This window comes from Vulpes lagopus, chromosome 4, assembly GCF_018345385.1.
Source record: "Vulpes lagopus strain Blue_001 chromosome 4, ASM1834538v1, whole genome shotgun sequence".
Lineage (NCBI taxonomy): Eukaryota > Metazoa > Chordata > Mammalia > Carnivora > Canidae > Vulpes > Vulpes lagopus.
The window spans coordinates 224195-241151 of NC_054827.1; the positions used below are offsets into that span (position 1 = coordinate 224195).

Sequence of the window (16957 nt, forward strand, 5' to 3'; positions counted from 1 at the left end):
CTAACATCTCGAGAACACGTCATTCTCCACCACGTTTAGTCTTCCTTAACTCCTCCACTTCCAGACATAGAAATCGGGGAGGATGCCCGGTTAATTAATAAGTAATAGAAATAATTCAGGAAAGGGTGACTCACTGTGACTTCTAGATAACGGGTTGAAATGTCGTTATTTGCGTAATATCTGGCTCTGCTCAGCGTGGACGCCGTGGTCTCGTAGCAGACGGGCCTGAATAAATAGGCGTGTTTGACACGAGAAAGAAGGACGTTCCCTCTGTTACCTCCGGGGTGGATGGGGTCCGTGAGGAGGGGACTACACAGCTCTGCTGTGTGGGCCTCTGGACGTTCAAATAAAATCACCCCAACGAGGAGGCACACGTTGCACACTAGGGCCGCCGGCAGACGGGGCCGCGGGGGTGCGTGCCCTGCTGGGGAGGACAACGTCTTCATCCATCGTATCCACGACACATTGGAAAAGACCTAGCGTTCCAGTCGATGCAACGGAAGCGTAGTTCACAGACACGACAGATCCCATTTCCAGCTGCAGGGAAGTCACGGATGCCCCGTGTCGTGTTTCTGCTTGCGTTTCCTCTGATAAGGAGGCAGGTTGTCTGGCTTCCTGGGGCCCGGGATGCATTCTCGGGTGGGGCTGTGTCACCATCACGCTGAGGCTCCGCTTGCGCAGAGGCCAGGACACCCAGAGGCCAGGCAGCTGGAGACGCCGGCAGGCGCTGAGCCGCGCGGGGCTTGCACACTGGGGTGAGGCTGTGCGTGCAGCGGCCCGGCTATTCCCGGGGCCTGCGCAGACCCTGGGGAGAAGAGGGGCTCCTGGGACCTGCTCTGCTTTGCAGAGGTCGAGGGTTTATTTTACTCAATTTGCACAACAAACGCCTTTTCTAATTCAATGACAATCCTTAGAGACAGGGATTCCCTGCCTCATTCAGCCCATTTCTGAGCCCCAACAGGTGCAGTTAGGAGAGTCTCCGGGTCGCCACCCTGACGTCCTTCCATCCTGGAGACCCGTCTGTTTCCTGTTTGAGCTAGGAAGGAGCTGGCAAATGCCATTTGTTTTAATGAAAAACAACGGTTAAAAAATCTGTTGGTTAAAAAATCTGCTCCTCTGCTATTTTACAGGTTTTTTAAAAATTTATTTTTATTTTTTTGCTCAGTTTTTCTAACCAGTTTAATTTTCAAGTCTTCCTCAAACGGTTTAATCTGCCAGTGCTCTCCTCTTAATAGCATCCAACTTGTCCAGCCTTTCTTGAGTTGGTCCCTTGAGAAATGCACGCCCTGTCCTGGGCCTGGCCAGAGCCGGCTTGTGCAGATCCCTTCCACTAAGTACCGGTCCCAGGCACTCAGGGGTCGAGGAATCACGCGCTCGTCGACACACCTGCATTCTCCCAAGCTCTGTCACCTCGAAGATTCTGAAAATCCCAAATAGAGTTCGTGTCTCATTGACTTAGAGGAAAACCTGCTGGCAGCCCGTGGAGGCTGCGGTGTCCTTGGGTGGGTGGAACAAAAGGCAGGACTTGCAAATGGGGGACCGAGGCCCGGGCCCCTGTTCCACAGCCCGGGGATCCTGGGAGAGCCCTGCAGCTCTCTGAGCTCCGTCCTCGTCCCATAGGGATGCAACTCACAGGGCTCCAGGGAGGCGTCGTGCTCCTGAAGCAGAGCACCCCCGCCCCGTACCCATCACTTAGCGGCCCCCGGTACCCCAGGTTGATGCATTCGGACTGTCCTCTCATCTTGGCTTGCTTTCTTTGTTTCTTTCTTCCTTTTCCTTTTTTTAAAACATACTTTATATTTATATATATATATATTTTTAATATTTATTTGAGAGGAGCAGAGGCAGAGGCAGAGGGAGAGGGGGAGGATCTCAGAGACTCAATCCCTCGGAGAGCTAAGCACGGAGCCTGACGCAGGGCCGCATCCCATGACCCGGGGATCACGACCTGAGCTCCACTGCTGCACCATGCAGGTGCTCCTTGGTTTTCTTTCTCTTGCTTCTTGGTCCGTGCTCTCGTTTCCGCTGCTAGGAGGGTCGGTAAGAGCTCCCATCACCTCCCTGGCGTCTGCTCGGCCCCCGGGGCCCCTCGAACCCTCTCCTCTCTGTCCAAGGTTGGGGTCATCTGTACATCTCCAGTGCTTCTGCTGCTGTGTGGCCCAGGGTGGTCTCCAGAGGCTCCAGGACTCGAGCCTCTGACCCCAGCCAGGGGTTCCCTGCAGACAAAAACTGGGCTCTTCCTTCTTCCCCAGCATCATTTGAAATATGCTTTGTATTCCATTTTCTCTGGGCCTGGGAGCTACGTGCCGGGTCTGAAAGCAGCAGGTGGCTCAGACCTGGAAGGGCATGGAGGGCAGCTCTGTGTGCAGGTGCTCCCGGGTTCTCCCTGCCTTCGCCGCCTGCCTGGCCCCCCTCAAGTCCCTGGGTTTGCTTCCTGCGCCCTCCGAGGCCCCTGGAGGAAGCCAGGGTTCAGCGGTGCATCGCCCCGGGCCGACCTCCCTGCGGCTTCTCTCTGCAGGGCCTGTGTCGGGATCTCTGCAGGCGAGCGTGCAGCTCTCGGCCCGAGCAGGCCTGTGGGGTGTCCCGAGGCCCCGCTCCACCTGGCCCCCGGTGGCACTTTGCGGCACAGACACCCTGACTCCTTGTTTGAAACCTGACCCACTTGCCAGAATGCTCCTAGATAAGGCCGCCCGGGTCCCTGCGCCTGTAAAATGGGATGCCCTCTGTAACAGGACTCCGCGAAATGCAACCCCGGCTTGTTTGTGCTGGTCAGTTCCTTGCCTGCAGCACAGTCCTGAGGGAGCAATAGGATATTGAGAAGGGCTCAGAGATGTCCCGGGGACGTTCAAACCATTTTAATCATGTGCTAATCTAATTGGAAGCTCGTAACATTTTGTATCACCGCTGCAGGGACTGCGGTCTGGAGAACCTCCACCTCTCCGGAAACGCTCTTGTATCCAAACGTACCGCCCCTGACACCTTAAGTCCTTTTAAAACAAGATGTGTGTCTAGCGGACGCCTCTGAACGCAGATATCCCGGCCTCCTTATTTGCAAAAAGCTTGTTGACCTCACTCCAGAGGCTCCGACGTGAAGGCGTAGATTTCAGGGCTCGGGCACGTGGCACCGATCCACCCGTGGAGGGAAGAACCACGTGCCTTAGAAGTCGGCGTAGGGTTTCGGCGCTGTAGGGCACGGCGTGAGGAGTGTAACCCGAGAGGGCATTAGAGGAAGGATCACCGGGTTCCAGAAGGCTCCGTCCTGCAGAGCGCACCCAGGACCTTCTCTGCACAGATTCCCAGCACAGCCAGAGCCCCATTTCTGGCTAAATCTCTTGTTTCTCTGTGTAAATTTTCCCACCTCCCCTTCCAGCTGAAACTCTGGAAGATTTTTAGATTGGACACCCCCCCCCCTTTTTAATGAACTGGCTTATATTAAAAACAAAAATAATTAGGGGATCTTAGCCCATGCGTTATCCTAGGCTGGGGAGATGGTTTGGTTGCTGTCCCAGAATAGAAACGCGGCGAAGGCCGGGGCTGGCGCGGCGGTTCCTTGCGGCCTGGGAGGAGCGCGGGGCTCGGTGCCGCTGGAGCTGGGAGCCACCTGGGCCTGCGCTGACTGAGTGCACGGCTCCTGCAGGCGACGTCCAGGTCCCGGGGCCTCCCACCAACGTGCACGCGTCGGAGATCAGCAGAACCTATGTGGTGCTCAGCTGGGACCCCCCCGCTCCCCGGGGCAAGGAGCCACTGATGTATTTCATCGAGAAGGTACGTGTGTGCCCGTGGTCCGAAGCCGCGGGTCCCCCTGGGACTTGTCACTGGGCCACCCCGTGTGCTCCAAACACGAGCGTCTGTTAGGGCGTCGCACAGACTGGGCCCCGTTACTTGCCGTGGAGCTGGGGGGCCCTGTCCTGTCCGCACCTGGCCGTCAGGGCACAGCATCCCTCTGCGGGGTTGCTGCCCTCGTGTGAGCAAGGGGCACCTCACGTCCCGGGCTCTGGTGAATACACCACGACGGGGGATCTGAGGTTCGGGGCACAGGGAGCAAGGGGCTGGGGGGGAGGGCGGGGTCTGTAGTAAGCCGTGGCCACTTGGGGGCGGGTTCGTGCAGGGATTCACTCCGGGGGCAGCCGGGTTAGGATCCGGGTGTGGAGACCTGAGTGTGCGCAGGGCAGCCGTGCACACACACCGTGAACACAGGCACACACACAGCCGCACACGCGTCCTTCCTGCTCGCTGGGACGCCCCCGCTGTGGTCCGCCCTGCGGCTCTAGGCCTGGGAGTGACCGGCTGCTGGGTGGGGCTGTGCCCATCCGCGCCTGCTGTTGTGACCCCAGGGTCACTCGCAGGGTCATCACCTTCAGGGGGTCACCTGTAGGGTCGTCACCCACAGGGTCATCACCCACAGGGTCGTCACCTGCAGGGTCATGCTCAGTGGGGTCATCCGCAGGGTCGTCACCTGCAAGGGGGTCACCTTTGGGGGGGGTCACCCGCAGGGTCGTCACCTTCAGGGGGTCACCTGTAGGGTCGTCACCCGCAGGGGGCATCACCCGCAGGGTCATCACCCACAGGGTCACACTCGGGGGGTCACCCACAGGGTCTCACCCGCAGGGTCACACTCAGGAGGGTCACCCACAAGGTCGTCACCCGCAGGGGGGTCACCTGTGTGTAGGGTGCAGGCAGGAACTCTGCAGCTGCGGGAGCGTGCAGGGCAGGCACGGAAACGTGAGGCGCGCCCAGCAGGCCCCAAGGCGCACCGCCCCCCCCCTGCACCTGTGCCCGAGGACGCCCTTCTGGGGACGCCGGGCCGCGCGCTGCAGGGTGCAGGGCTCACTCCAGTCTGGGTGGTCCCGTAGGTCCTCGGGTCTTGAGAGCACAAGGGGCAGTGCAGACGTGGGCGGTCACCGTGGGCCGGGGTTTCCTGCGGCCTCTGCAGAGGCAGGTCCCTGTCCATCTGCCACCAGGGCCCGGGGACGCTTCTGAACGGACAACCGGGTCACCGGGGGCTCGTCTGCTTCGCCAGCTGCTGCCTACGGTGGGGAGCGGCTGTGGGGCCGGGGCACGGAACACGCTGGCATGGACGAGGCCAGGCCACCGCGGGGGCAGCCTGAGCGGAGCCGCGGGTCCAGGGTTCCCAGGCTGCGGGGGCAGTGATGCTGGGCAGGCCGGGCGGGCATCTCCCATGCCACCGACCCCCAGTCCATCCGGGGCGCTCCTTCGGTGCCGGAGGTCCTGTCAAGGCCCAGCAGGAGCCCTGGGAGGGAGCATGGCATGTCCTGCTAAGCCCGGGATGACTGGCGGGACCCGTGGCCCAGCATGGATCCTGCTGAGACGGGGCAGTGGATCTCCTGGGGGTTATTTACATCGCTGTCATCCTATTAACACAATAATAGCTGCAAAATGTGAGAGCTCTAATTAATTAATTCATTTTTCAAAGACTTATTTATTTATTTGGGAGAAAGAGAGAGAGTGGGCGGGGGAGGGGCCGAGGGAGCAGCAGACTCCTTGCTGAGTGCAGAGCCCCAGGCGGGACTCGCACCCAGACCCTGAGGTCACGACCGGGCCGTAAGCCTTTCCAGCTTCCAGTAACCTCTTACCTGCGTTTCCAAACGGGCTTCCTTTTTCATACAATCCAGGAAAGATTTGTCGAGGGCCTGGGGTGTGCTTTGGCTCCCGGGCGTCCCTGGTGGGCGGCGTGCTGGCGTGCGCGGGGTTTCTGGCCCCCGCCAGCGCCTCCTGTGTCCCTTTGCAGTCCGTGGTTGGGAGCGGGAGCTGGCAGCGGGTCAACGCGCAGACGGCCGTGCGCTCCCCGCGGTACGCCGTCTTCGACCTCGCCGAGGGCAAGCCCTACGTGTTCCGGGTCCTGTCGGCCAACAAGCACGGCCTGAGCGAGCCGTCGGAGATCACCGCCCCCATCCAGGCTCAGGACACCATCGGTGAGTGCCGGCGCCTCGGCGAGCGGCCGCGGGTCGGGCAGTGGCCAGGCCTGTGCACGGGGCCTCAGATGCCGTCCCTCGTGCCCAGGAAGACACCAGACGGATCAGAGTCAGACTTCAAGCTGCCTTAGGAGTTCAGTTGACGAGAGATGGAGAAGTCGCTGCCGTGTCTCGCTGCCGGCGTCCCTCCAAAGTTCCATCCGATTTTCATGAAATGAATGAATGCCTTAGAAGTGTTGTTAGGCTTTGGTCGCTTTTTGAAAAAACCCGAACCCACGGGGGTTTCTTGCCTGCTGGGCTTCAAGGTCCTGCTCCGCAGAAGCCACGCAGGAAGGACAGGAATTCTGAATCGCCCTGGGGCGAAGATCAGGGTCAAGTCATGATTGCATTTTGAATCTCCTTACAGATTTCTGGCCAGTCTGATAGAAATGTGTCTTATTTCCTTGAAATCGCTCCTACCCTGTCAGCCAAAGCACGTGTGTCAGGAGAAGATGCTCTTGGGTGTTTCTGGGGGGGCGGGGACAGGAGTTTGCCGGGTTGTAATTCCCTGTGTGTGGGTCAGGTGGGACTTGGGACGGCCCAGCAGCTCCCGCCCCAGCCCCGGGGCCGCCCCTGCCCCTTCCCCTGCTCTTCCCTCCCCGTCCAGATTTCAGGGTGCCATGCCCTGCGGACCAAGGGCTTCAGGGGCTCTGGTGCGGCTCTGGGGACTCTGACGCTGCGTCTCCCCTGCGCAGCGGTCCCCTCGGCACCGGGCCGGGTGCTGGCGTCACGGAACACGAGGACGTCGGTCGTGGTACAGTGGGACAGGCCCAAGCACGAGGAGGACCTGCTCGGCTACTACGTGGACTGCTGCGTGGCGGGGTCCAACACGTGGGAGCCGTGCAATCACAAGCCCATCAGCTACAACAGGTGCGGGGCCCCAGAGCCACCGGGGGGTGGAGGATGCCCAGGCTGCAGACGCACCTGCGAGCGTCCGTCTCTCACCCACACGCGGGGCCGGGGCCTGAGAGCTGCTGAGCAGCCGGCCCGGGCTGGAGGATTAGCGTGTAGACGAGGAACGTCTGGAACCTTGGCCCTCGGGCGTCGTTAGCGGAGGTTCCCTCCCAACAGGGAGCTTTACACAGCAGCCGCCCCCTCGAGAGGCATTTCGTTTGTACAAATTGATTTTTCTAACATTTAAAATTGTTCACATACCTGGCAGTTGTGCTCCAGCCGCCGACTGAGACGAAGCCAGGGGTGCCCCGCCCCGTAGCACCTTCGCCTGCCGGGGGCCCCCGCAGGGATTTACACCCACCCCCGAGTGTGCGGTGTCTGACCTCGGGGTGCCCCAGGGTATCTGCGCACCTAGACAGCGGCAGTACTCGGTTCTCCACTGTGCATGAGTTGCAGGGACGGCTCAGCCATCTTTCCCTTTTCAATCTTCTTTAAAAAAAAAAAAAAAAACATAAACAATTGATAACGTGGAAAAAGCCATGGCTAGGAAGGAAGCGATGTTGCTGCAGAGAACCCGTGAGATGTCTCTTCAGGCCCACGGGCAAAGCAGACGCAGGAAGGGATCTCAGGACACAAAGCTTAAAGTAGCACTCCCGCCCCCGAGCGTGGTGGGTGGTCCCTGGACGTTCTGGGGACGGGCGCTGGGCTGGGGGGCTCCCTGTGCTCCTGGGGGTGCTCAAGACGCCGGGAGGTGGGGACGACTGTCAGGCTGTGGAGGTGGGAGGGTGTGCGGGCCTGAGCCGCTCTGCCCCCCGTGTGGCCGGGCCACGGCTTTCCGTCCCGCCCCAGCACGTGGGTTTGCGTCCCTGACCCCCGTGGAATTGGGAATCTAAGCGGAAGGCCCCAGGGAGTCAGGCTCCTCCCAGTCCCTGTGGGAAGCCCCCCCCCCCCCCCCCCCCCGCAGCGCCCTGACCGCTGTCTCGCTCAGGTTTGTGGTGCACGGGCTGACGACCGGCGAGCAGTACGTGTTCCGGGTGAAGGCCGTCAACGCCGTGGGCACGAGTGAGAACTCTCAGGAGTCGGACGTCATCAAGGTCCAGGCGGCCCTCAGTGAGTCCCCACAGCCGCGCTGCTGCCGGGGGTGGGGGGCTGTGGCCTTGTGCGGGCGAGTGCTCCTGGGGTGACCCCGTTGCTCTGCGGGGAGGTGGGGGGCCCTCTCACCTGCGGGCCCCTGGTCTCAGAAGCGCAGGGTGGAGGGAGGGTGCCGCCCGCTGGCAAGGCTCTGGGGGGAGGACGTGTGTGCCTGTCGGGAGGTGGCCCAGGCATCGGCTACGCTTAGCTCGGGGGGCTTCGGTCCTCCCCGCGAGCCCATGGGCCTGTGTGAACCTCGTGGCTGTGTCACCCGCCTCGTCTGTAAACATTCCTTGCATCCAGCTGAACGGCTCGGGACCTAACTTCGGAGGCGGGCCCCGGGACCATGGCGTTGTCCTCGCCGCCTGCCGACTTCCCCCACGCGGCCCCACGGCAACGGCAAACACACAAATGTTCCTCGTTTTGAATCGTGCTGAGCTCGTTGCTCCTTGATCATTTTTGTCTCCAACTGATTTTTTTTTAAAAGATTTTATTTATTTATTAGAAATACAGAGAGAGAGAAAGGCAGAGACACAGGAAGAGGGAGAAGCAGGCTCCATGGAGGAGCCCGATGGGGACTCGATCCCGGGGCCCTGGGGTCACGCCCTGGGCTGAAGGTGGCGCTAAACCGCGGGGCCACCCGGGCTGCCCTGATTTTTATTTTATTATTTTTTAAAAGATCTTATTATTTGACACAGAGAGAGAGACAGAGAGGGAGAGAGAGGGACGGGGAGGGTAGAGGGAGCAGCAGCGGGGAGCCCGACATGGAACTCGATCCCAGGACCCGGGGTCATGACCTGCCCCGAAGGCGACGCTCGCCCACCGAGCGCCCAGGGGCCCCACGTCCATCTACGTGTTAAGCGCGTGTTTGGAAGCTGCGCTCGGTGTCCTGACCACACTGGTGTCGCGGAGCATCCCGGGGGTGGGCCATCCCTCGCAGGAATGCAGTGACACCCTTGTCCTCGGCTGTCCCGTCCCCGGGGACTCCCACATGTTCCCACGCGTACCTCATACAAAGCGGCTGTCCGAGGTTTCGTTCTCCGGTGAGAACAGGTGCTGCCGGCTCGTGTCCCTCAGGCCCGGAGGACGCGGTGACAGCACACCACGACGGCCCATGTGGGGTGGGAGCGGCCCTGGGGGCAGACATCCCGGCTGGGGCCCCAGGCCAGCTTCTTGCTCCGTGTCCCCGTAGCCGTGCCTTCTCACCCCTACGGGGTCACGCTTCTCAACTGCGACGGCCACTCCATGACCCTGGGCTGGAAGGTGCCCAGGTACAGCGGGGGCGCCCCCATCCTCGGCTACTACCTGGACCGGCGCGAGGCCCAGCACCGGAACTGGCACGAGGTCAACTCCTCGCCCATCAAGGAGAGGATCTTCACGGTGGGTCCTTCTGGGTGTTGCGGGGGGGGGGTGCATTCTCGTTGGGTGCGCAGCCCTTCCCTCGGGGACTCGGGCTTCAGGGGAGTCTGACGACGCGACAAGACACACGCGTGGGCTCAGGAGAGTGTGCGGCCTCCGGGGAGAGGCTGTCGAGCTGGACCCGAGGAGCCCAGTCCTTCTGAGAGGCGGGGGCGGGCTGGAGGGGACGGAAGGACGTGGGTGTGCAGGGCGACCCTCCCCGCTGGGAGTGGCCCTGGCCCCAACCCTCTGTGGCCTTCGTCTCCCTGAGCCTCTGACGTGCCAGCTGCCGCGGGGTCACAGTGCCATCACCGCACCTGCCGCGGGGTCACGGTCCATCACTGCACCTGCCGCGGGGTCACAGTCCATCACTGCACCTGCCGCGGGGTCGTGGTGCTGCCTCCTGCAGGGCAGTGACAGGAGGGCGGAGACGATGTGGGGGGTTCCCAAGCGACTGCAGCGCGGCAGCCGCGTTCCCAGCGCCCGGCCGCCCCGGCCCAGTCCCGGCATCACGTTGGGTCGGACGCGTCCGTCTTGCGATGTGTTCGCCGCCCACGGGCCACACGGCTGATCCTGCCCGTGCTCATCCCGCACAATCCACCTCGCAGGTGGAGGGCTTGACGGAGGGCTCCCTCTACGAGTTCAAGATCGCTGCCGCCAACCTGGCGGGCATTGGGCAGCCGTCGGACCCCAGCGAGCTCTTCAAGTGTGAGGCCTGGACCATGCCTGAGCCTGGTGAGAGGCCCCGTGGGACCTGAGCGTGCTCGGCGCCTGTCACCCACCCTCAGAGCTGGCGGGGCTCAGTCTGCGGGCGCCGGGGGTCTCCCGGCTGTGCCAGGCCGTGGGGCGGAGCTGGATCGGGCTGCCGAGTGCCTGGCCCTGGGCCGTGTGCAGAGGCCGAGCGGGTGATGGGGTGAGGGTGGCATTAGCGGGGCCGCGCGAGGGCTCAGGGTGTGAGCCGGGGCTGGTTCTCCCTGCGAGACGCACCTGCGGGTCCCGAGCGCCGGGGTGACTCAGGGTCGAGGCCAGGGGGACGCCGCAGGGACGGGCTGCCGGGTCGGGGGGCGGCCAGCGGGCGAGCAGGGCTGTGCGCCTGTGGTGCCGGAGGCGCGGGGCGTCCCCCGCGGCGCGGGCTCAGACGTTTCACCTTCCAGGCCCCGCGTACGACCTGACGTTCTGCGAGGTCAGAGACTCGTCCCTGGTCGTGCTCTGGAAGGCCCCTGTGTACTCGGGCAGCAGCCCCATTTCTGGCTACTTTGTGGACTACAAGGAAGAGGACTCTGGGGAATGGAGCACCGTGAACGAGGCGCCCACCGCCAGCCGCTACCTAAAGGTGAGGCTGTTCCCGCCTCCTGGGCCACAGGCCGACAGTCCCACGGACGGCTTCCCCGGGGGTGCCCGGCCCTGTGTCCGTGGGCGGCCCGCGCCGACCCTGTGTCGTCCACGCTTGCTCCTGGGATCACACGCACAGACACGCGTGCACACACGGCCTCCACGTGTGGGCCGGGGCAGCGCGTCCATCCCCGGTCCTCCGGGGTCTCCATGTGCGTGCGGCACCTGCGGCTGGCCCTCCGGGGGGGCTGCCACGTCCCCGCACCCTCCCCAGCTGCCCTCACCCAGGGCCTCACCCCTGCGGGTATGCGCTCCATGGCGTGCCGCAGACAGTGGGGTGCCCCGCACATGCCCCGCACACGCCGCAGCCTCTGGGCCACGGACCCCACGACGCCAGAGCGGCTTCCTCTCGGCGAACGAAGCGCCGCTGGGATCCAGTTCAGCCTCCGGGAGCGAAGAGCGCTGGTGTGTGGCCCGCGCTCCCCTGACCTGCGCGCCTGCGAGGCAGACATGCTGTGGCGCGTCCAGGGGACAGGACGGCTCGCTTGCAGGCCGCGTGTAAAACCCCTGAGCCCCGTAGAGTCGGGGCCCGTGTGAGCAGCGGGTGCAGCCTGGACGTGGGGTCTTCACTCTGCGGAGGAAGGAAGGAGCGGCGAGTACATGGGGACCGAAGGGTGTGTCCACACTGCAGGCGGGCCGCATGGCTCCGAGGGGCACCGTGCGGCTCCTCCAGCTGGAAGGGTGTCCCAGTCGGACGCGGAAACATGGCCCTCGTCATGCACGCTTCCCCGCCGCCGCTCTCTGTCTCCCTCAGGTCTGTGACCTGCACCAGGGCAAGACCTACGTCTTCAGGGTCCGTGCGGTCAACGCCAGCGGGGTGGGCAGGCCGTCGGAGACGTCCGAGCCGGTGCTGGTGGAGGCCAGGCCAGGTGACATGCGTCCGCCGGGCTGCGGGGAGGGTGTGTGCTCTGGGTGCGAGGCGGTGGGGGCGGCGGGCTCCCGTTGGGTGGAGAGCCGGGGGCCGCGTGGCACCGTCGCAGGAGGGTGACGCCGGCCCCTGACGTCTCTGCTGACTGTGATGGGCGGCCATCGAGCTGTCGGTGCCGCTGTCGGTGGCGAGAGGTGAACGTCGGCAGGGGGCGCTTGTGGGGGCGAGGTCCTCGCAGGGCACACGGGGAGGGGGCGGAGAACCCGGACACATGCGCTGTCCCAGTCTCTCCGCCCCCCGGGGACTGGCGTCCAGGCGTCTCCCGTCCTCCCGGTGACCCGGTGTCTGTCAGTACCTGCCCCGGGCCCCGTGTCCCCACGGCCCCCGCATCCCGGGCGCGGTTCTGATGGCTGGTGTGGGGCCTGCCGTGCACCTGCTCGGAGGGAGCTCGCGGCGCCCTTCCTAGCGCCCGGGAGGAAGGGCGGCAAGGGGAGCCCGAGTCCCAGACACCAGCAGGGGCTCCCCGGCCCACACGCTGCCCAGGGTGCACCTGCCCGCCCGCCAGCCCTGTTCCTGCTCCGGCATAGCCCCCCGACCCCCCCGGGTGTGGCTCAGCATCCCGAGCTGGGCCCGGAGGACGCGCTGTCCCTGAGCCGCCACCGTCCCCTGGCTCGCAGGCACCAAGGAGATCAGCGCCGGCGTGGACGAGGAGGGCAACATCTACCTGGGCTTCGACTGCCAGGAAATGACGGACGCGTCCCAGTTCACCTGGTGCCGAGCGTACGAGGAGCTGGCCGAGGACGACCACAAGTTCAGGGTGGAGACGGCCGGAGACCAGTAAGTGCCGGGGAGCGGCCCGGGGCCTGGGTGGCTGCGTGGGGCCGTGACAGCAACGCGACCCGTGCCCCTTCCCTTTCAGCTCGAAGCTGTACTTTAAGAACCCGGATAAAGGCGACCTGGGAACCTACTCTGTGTCCGTGAGCGACACGGACGGGGTGTCGTCCAGCTTCACCCTGGACGAGGAAGGTAACGTCCAGGGGACGCAGACGCCGAAACTGGGTGCGTTTGCGGGGGGCTGGGGCGCCGAGCATTGGCAGAGGCAAAAGTCGGAACTTTTTTGTTGAGGATTTTATCTATTTATCCCCGAGAGACACAGAGAGAGGCAGAGACGCAGGCAGGGGGAGAGGCAGGCTCCCTGCGGGAACCCCGACGCGGGACTTGATCCCGGGACCCGGGGATCACGCCCTGGGCCAGACATCACCTGGTCCTTTAAACTCGGGTCTTGGCGACCTGTCGGCGCGTGAGGCTCTGAGGTCGATGAGCGACGCGGAGGGAAGACCCCCTCCTTCCCAGCACCGGATAATCAGGGGGACGTGGGAAAGCAGGATCGTCCTGGGTGCGAAATAGGACGGAGGAGGCTTGGCCCCAGTCCCCTGCTCCCCTCAAACAGGACACAATGGTTGTGAGGGCGCCCGGGGAGCCGGGTGGGGTGCCCGGGGTGGGCTCCGGCCGAGCCCTTGGCCCTGGTGACCCGTGTCCTGCTGGGCGACGCGGTCGGACGTCGGGGCTCCGGGGTCGCTCAGCTCTCTCCGCACCTCGTGCCCCCAGGGCGGCTCCCCCCAGGCTCGGGGTCGCAGGGGTGACCCTGGGCATGTCAGGGCGTCCTCCTCGGAGCTGCAGGTCACCTCAGCAGACCCCCCCCAGGGCAGGCGAGCCAGTGCTGGTCTGTCAGGAGAGGCCCGGCCCCTTTTCTGGGCTCCAGCGAGCGCGTCCCTACAAACCCTCTGACCCGATCTCCTCCGGGCTCTAATCAGGAGGAAGGACCAAGAGTGGCCCAGAACCCGGTTTTCCACACTCGCTCTGGGGACTCCTTCAGGAGCGACGCGCTTTGTTCCTAAGCCCCTGGCAGGGACACCTCGCCGCCAGGTCCTGGGGGGCAGAGCCGTGAGGACAGGCACCGTGGGGGGCCTCAGCGCCAGGTCGCGGGCGAGGTCGTCCGGCATCCAGGCTCCTACGGCTCCTCCAGCACAGCCCACCTGCCCACTGCCGGCCCGTCCCGCCCCTGCCCCGTCCCCCCCATCCCATCCCGCCCCTCCCCGTACCCCTCATACCCCTCCCTGCCCTGTTTCCTCCCCCATCCCCTCCCCCTCTCCATCCCCTCCCCCTCCCCTCCCCTCCCCTCCCCATCCCCTCCCTTTACCCCATCCCCTCCCTGCCTTGTCCCCTCCCCATCCTGTCCCCACCCCGTCTTGTCCCCATCCCCCATCACCCTCCCTGTCCTGTCCCCTCCCTGTCCCTTCCCCGTCCCCTTCCCTGTCCTGTCCCTGTCCCATCCCTGTTCCCTCCCCTCCCATCCCCGTCCTCCTCCCCTCCCCCTCCCTGTCCCGTCCCCTCCCATCCCCCTCGTCCTTCGTCCCTCACCTGCCCCTCCCCTTCCCCATCTCATCTCCCCTTCCCCTTTGCCCTCCCCCTCCCCACCCCCCCTCCCCATCCTGGTCTCATCCCCGCATCCCCCTCCCCTTTTCCATCCCCCTCCCCCTCCCTCCCCTCTCTCCCTGTCCCCTCCCATCCGAGTCTTGTCCCCCCATCCCCTCCTCCTCCCCGTCCTCTCCCCTCCCCATCCTGCCCCCTCCCCCTCCCCTTCTCCATCGCCCTCCCCCTCCCTGCCCTTCCCCCTCCCTCCCCCTACCCATTCCCCCCCCCCCCCCCCCCCCCCGCCGGTCCCCTCCTCATCCTGCCTCCTGTCCCCCTCCCTCTCCCTGTCCCATCCCCCTCAGCCCCCTCCCCGTCCCCCATGTCCCCCATCCTGCCCCCTCTCCCGCTCCCCGTCCTGCCCTGGCCTGCCACAGGGTTATTCATGGTGAGGGGAGCCCGAGGAGGAGCCTTAGCTCCCACCTGCCTTTCGGGTCTCGCCAGTCGTGCGTGGAGCCTCGGGGCACCGCTCTGCCCGCTGGGCCTTGCCGCCGTCCGCAGCCCCGGAGCGTGCGGCTCAGACTCAGGGCGTGTCCTTCTTCATTTCAGAGCTGGAACGTTTGATGGCCCTGAGCAACGAAATCAAGAACCCCAGTGAGTGGCGGGGCCGTGGGGGACAGCGGCGGGGAGGGCGGCGGGGGAAGGCGCGGGGGGGGCCCCCCCGGAGTGCCCTGGGGAGAGGGCGGCTTCGCCTCACGTAACCGGCTTGTCCCAGTTCATTTAAAACAAATACGAGTCGATCACGCACCGGGTGGACGTTCTTCTTGCGCAGGGAGGGTTTGGATGCGGGGCTTGGTGTAGCTGCCGCCATCGGAGCGTGGGTCAGCCGGGCCCTGGGTGGCCGGGCGCCACGGGGTGGGGAAGAGCGGGTGTGGGGGCCGCGGGATGGGGGGCAGGTGCGCCGCGGGGCTCACATGCACTGGCCTTCGACTGCCCCGACGGGCCGACCGGGGGTATATCTTGTGTTTGGCTTTCCCGACCCAGTGCAACGGGCCAGGGTGTCCCGCCTCAGAGCCCCGGACGGCTGGGGTGCCAGTCCCCCCCACCGTCAGCGGCCCCTCAAGGACTGTGCGGCACTCACCTCCGACCTCTCTTGTCCCCCCAGCGATTCCTCTGAAGTCAGAACTAGCTTATGAGATTTTTGACCAGGGCCAGGTCCGCTTCTGGCTGCAGGCCGAGCACCTGTCGCCCGATGCCAGTTACCGGTTCGTCATCAACGACAGGGAGGTGTCTGACAGCGAGGTGAGCCCGCAAGCGGAGCCTCTGGCCGGCTCCCACCGCAGAGGGTCGGGGGCCTCGGGTTACTGTCCCGCGTGTTTTCTCCCCCGTGGGCCGCGGTGCCGGGGCGTGGCCAGCTGCACGATGGCTATGTGGCCGCTGGTCCTTGCTGTGCTCGGGGACCGGCCTGGACGGTGGGGGCTGCGTGGGAACCGCGGAGCCTGGGGTGAGGACGGACGAGGTTCGGCTGACGCGGGGCGGGGACTGTCCTCGGTGCTGCTGACTTGGTGACCATGGCTCTGGGGGCGGCGTTTTTGCCCTATTGTCCGTGGGCCCTCGCGCCCAGAGCCTCCCCCGGGGGCGTCACGGGAAGATCCTCGCCCTGGGGGCTGCTCTGTTTTCTGGGGAATCGGGGCAAAGAGCAGCAGAACTGCCAGGACCGTGTGGCGTGCTGGGAGGCAGACGCGTTGGCCCGTGGTCACCTTGTGAGTCCTGCGCGGGCTGGAGACGCTCCCGTCTGGGCTGCGGGACAGGGAGCGTGTTTCAGCGCCGCTTCTCGTCTGAGAATCATGGCTCGGCTGCCGAAGGACAACCCGATCGAGGGCCTCTCTGTCCCGTGGAGGGTCAGGGTGCCCGCCCTCCTGCTCTCTTCCCCGGGTGCTCGTTGGGCGCTGCCACCGCTGTGTGTAGCAAACTACTGACGCCAGGCGCCTCGGTCGGGGGGCGGTTCGTGGGCAGGGATCGCCCAGGCCTCGCAGGTGTCTGCTCGGGACCCCAGCCCCGGCCCAGGTGCCTCCAGCCCCAGCACAAGGCTCCCCAGCCCTGGCCCAAGATCCCCCAGCCCCTGCCTGAGTCCCCTCCAGCCCTGGCCCAGGTCCTCCCAGCCCTGACCGAGGACCCCCAGCTCTGACCCAAGGCCCCCCACCCTGGTCCAGGCCCCCACAGCCCCAGCCCAGGCGCCCTGGCTCAGGACCCCCAGCCCTGGCCAAGGATCCCCAGCTCCAACCAGGAACCCCCACCCCAGCCCAGGACTCCGGTCCTGACCCAGGACCCCACAGCCCAGGCCCAGGTCCCCCCCAGCCCTGGCCCCCCAGCCCTGGCCCAGGATCCCAGCCCTAACTCAGGGCCCCCAGCCCCTCAGCCCCGGCCCAGGACCCCCGGCCCAGGCCCCCCAGCCCCGACCCGGGCCCGTGTCCTGCGGGGGTCTGACCGGAGCAGCAGGTGTCAAGGACCACGACCCCATGACTTCCTGGCCCTGAAGGCCGGTGCCGTCCTCGCGGAGCCGTGGGGCCCTGGAAGCAGACGGCAGGCTCCTTCCTCCTGGCCCGGCAGAGCCTGCGGGCTGCGCCCCGTGGGGGGACGACTGAGGAGTGCTCCAGGGACAGACGCTGTGCTGAGCGGGGTGGCGTGTCCCCCTGCCGGTGCGCCTCGTGTCCTGTGCTGTGGTGACCGCAGGAGCCGCGTTAGCTCCCCAACGGCCCAGACGCCAGGGGGGCGGGAGCCGAGACGGTCGGGGAGGCTACTGAGCGGCCAAGAGGCCGAGGGTCCTGCGCCCCACGTCGGGCCTTGCGGGCACCCAGGTGCCAACCCGCCAGCCGCCGCAGTGGGTCGC

General features: G+C 65.2%; 1 protein-coding gene across 2 annotated transcripts in view; it reads left to right on the plus strand.

The window, feature by feature from the left end:
• Positions 1–16957, plus strand: part of MYOM2 (myomesin 2) — a 52972-nt gene that overhangs the window by 23814 nt on the left and 12201 nt on the right. For both annotated transcript variants that reach the window (XM_041752096.1, XM_041752097.1), the window contains exons 14-25: positions 3638–3765; positions 5750–5933; positions 6668–6842; positions 7855–7976; positions 9190–9377; positions 10004–10130; positions 10550–10728; positions 11542–11656; positions 12333–12492; positions 12575–12681; positions 14677–14721; positions 15233–15369. In XM_041752096.1, coding sequence (XP_041608030.1) covers positions 3638–3765; positions 5750–5933; positions 6668–6842; positions 7855–7976; positions 9190–9377; positions 10004–10130; positions 10550–10728; positions 11542–11656; positions 12333–12492; positions 12575–12681; positions 14677–14721; positions 15233–15369 — 1667 coding nt within the window. The remainder of the gene's footprint in view (positions 1–3637; positions 3766–5749; positions 5934–6667; positions 6843–7854; positions 7977–9189; positions 9378–10003; positions 10131–10549; positions 10729–11541; positions 11657–12332; positions 12493–12574; positions 12682–14676; positions 14722–15232; positions 15370–16957) is intronic.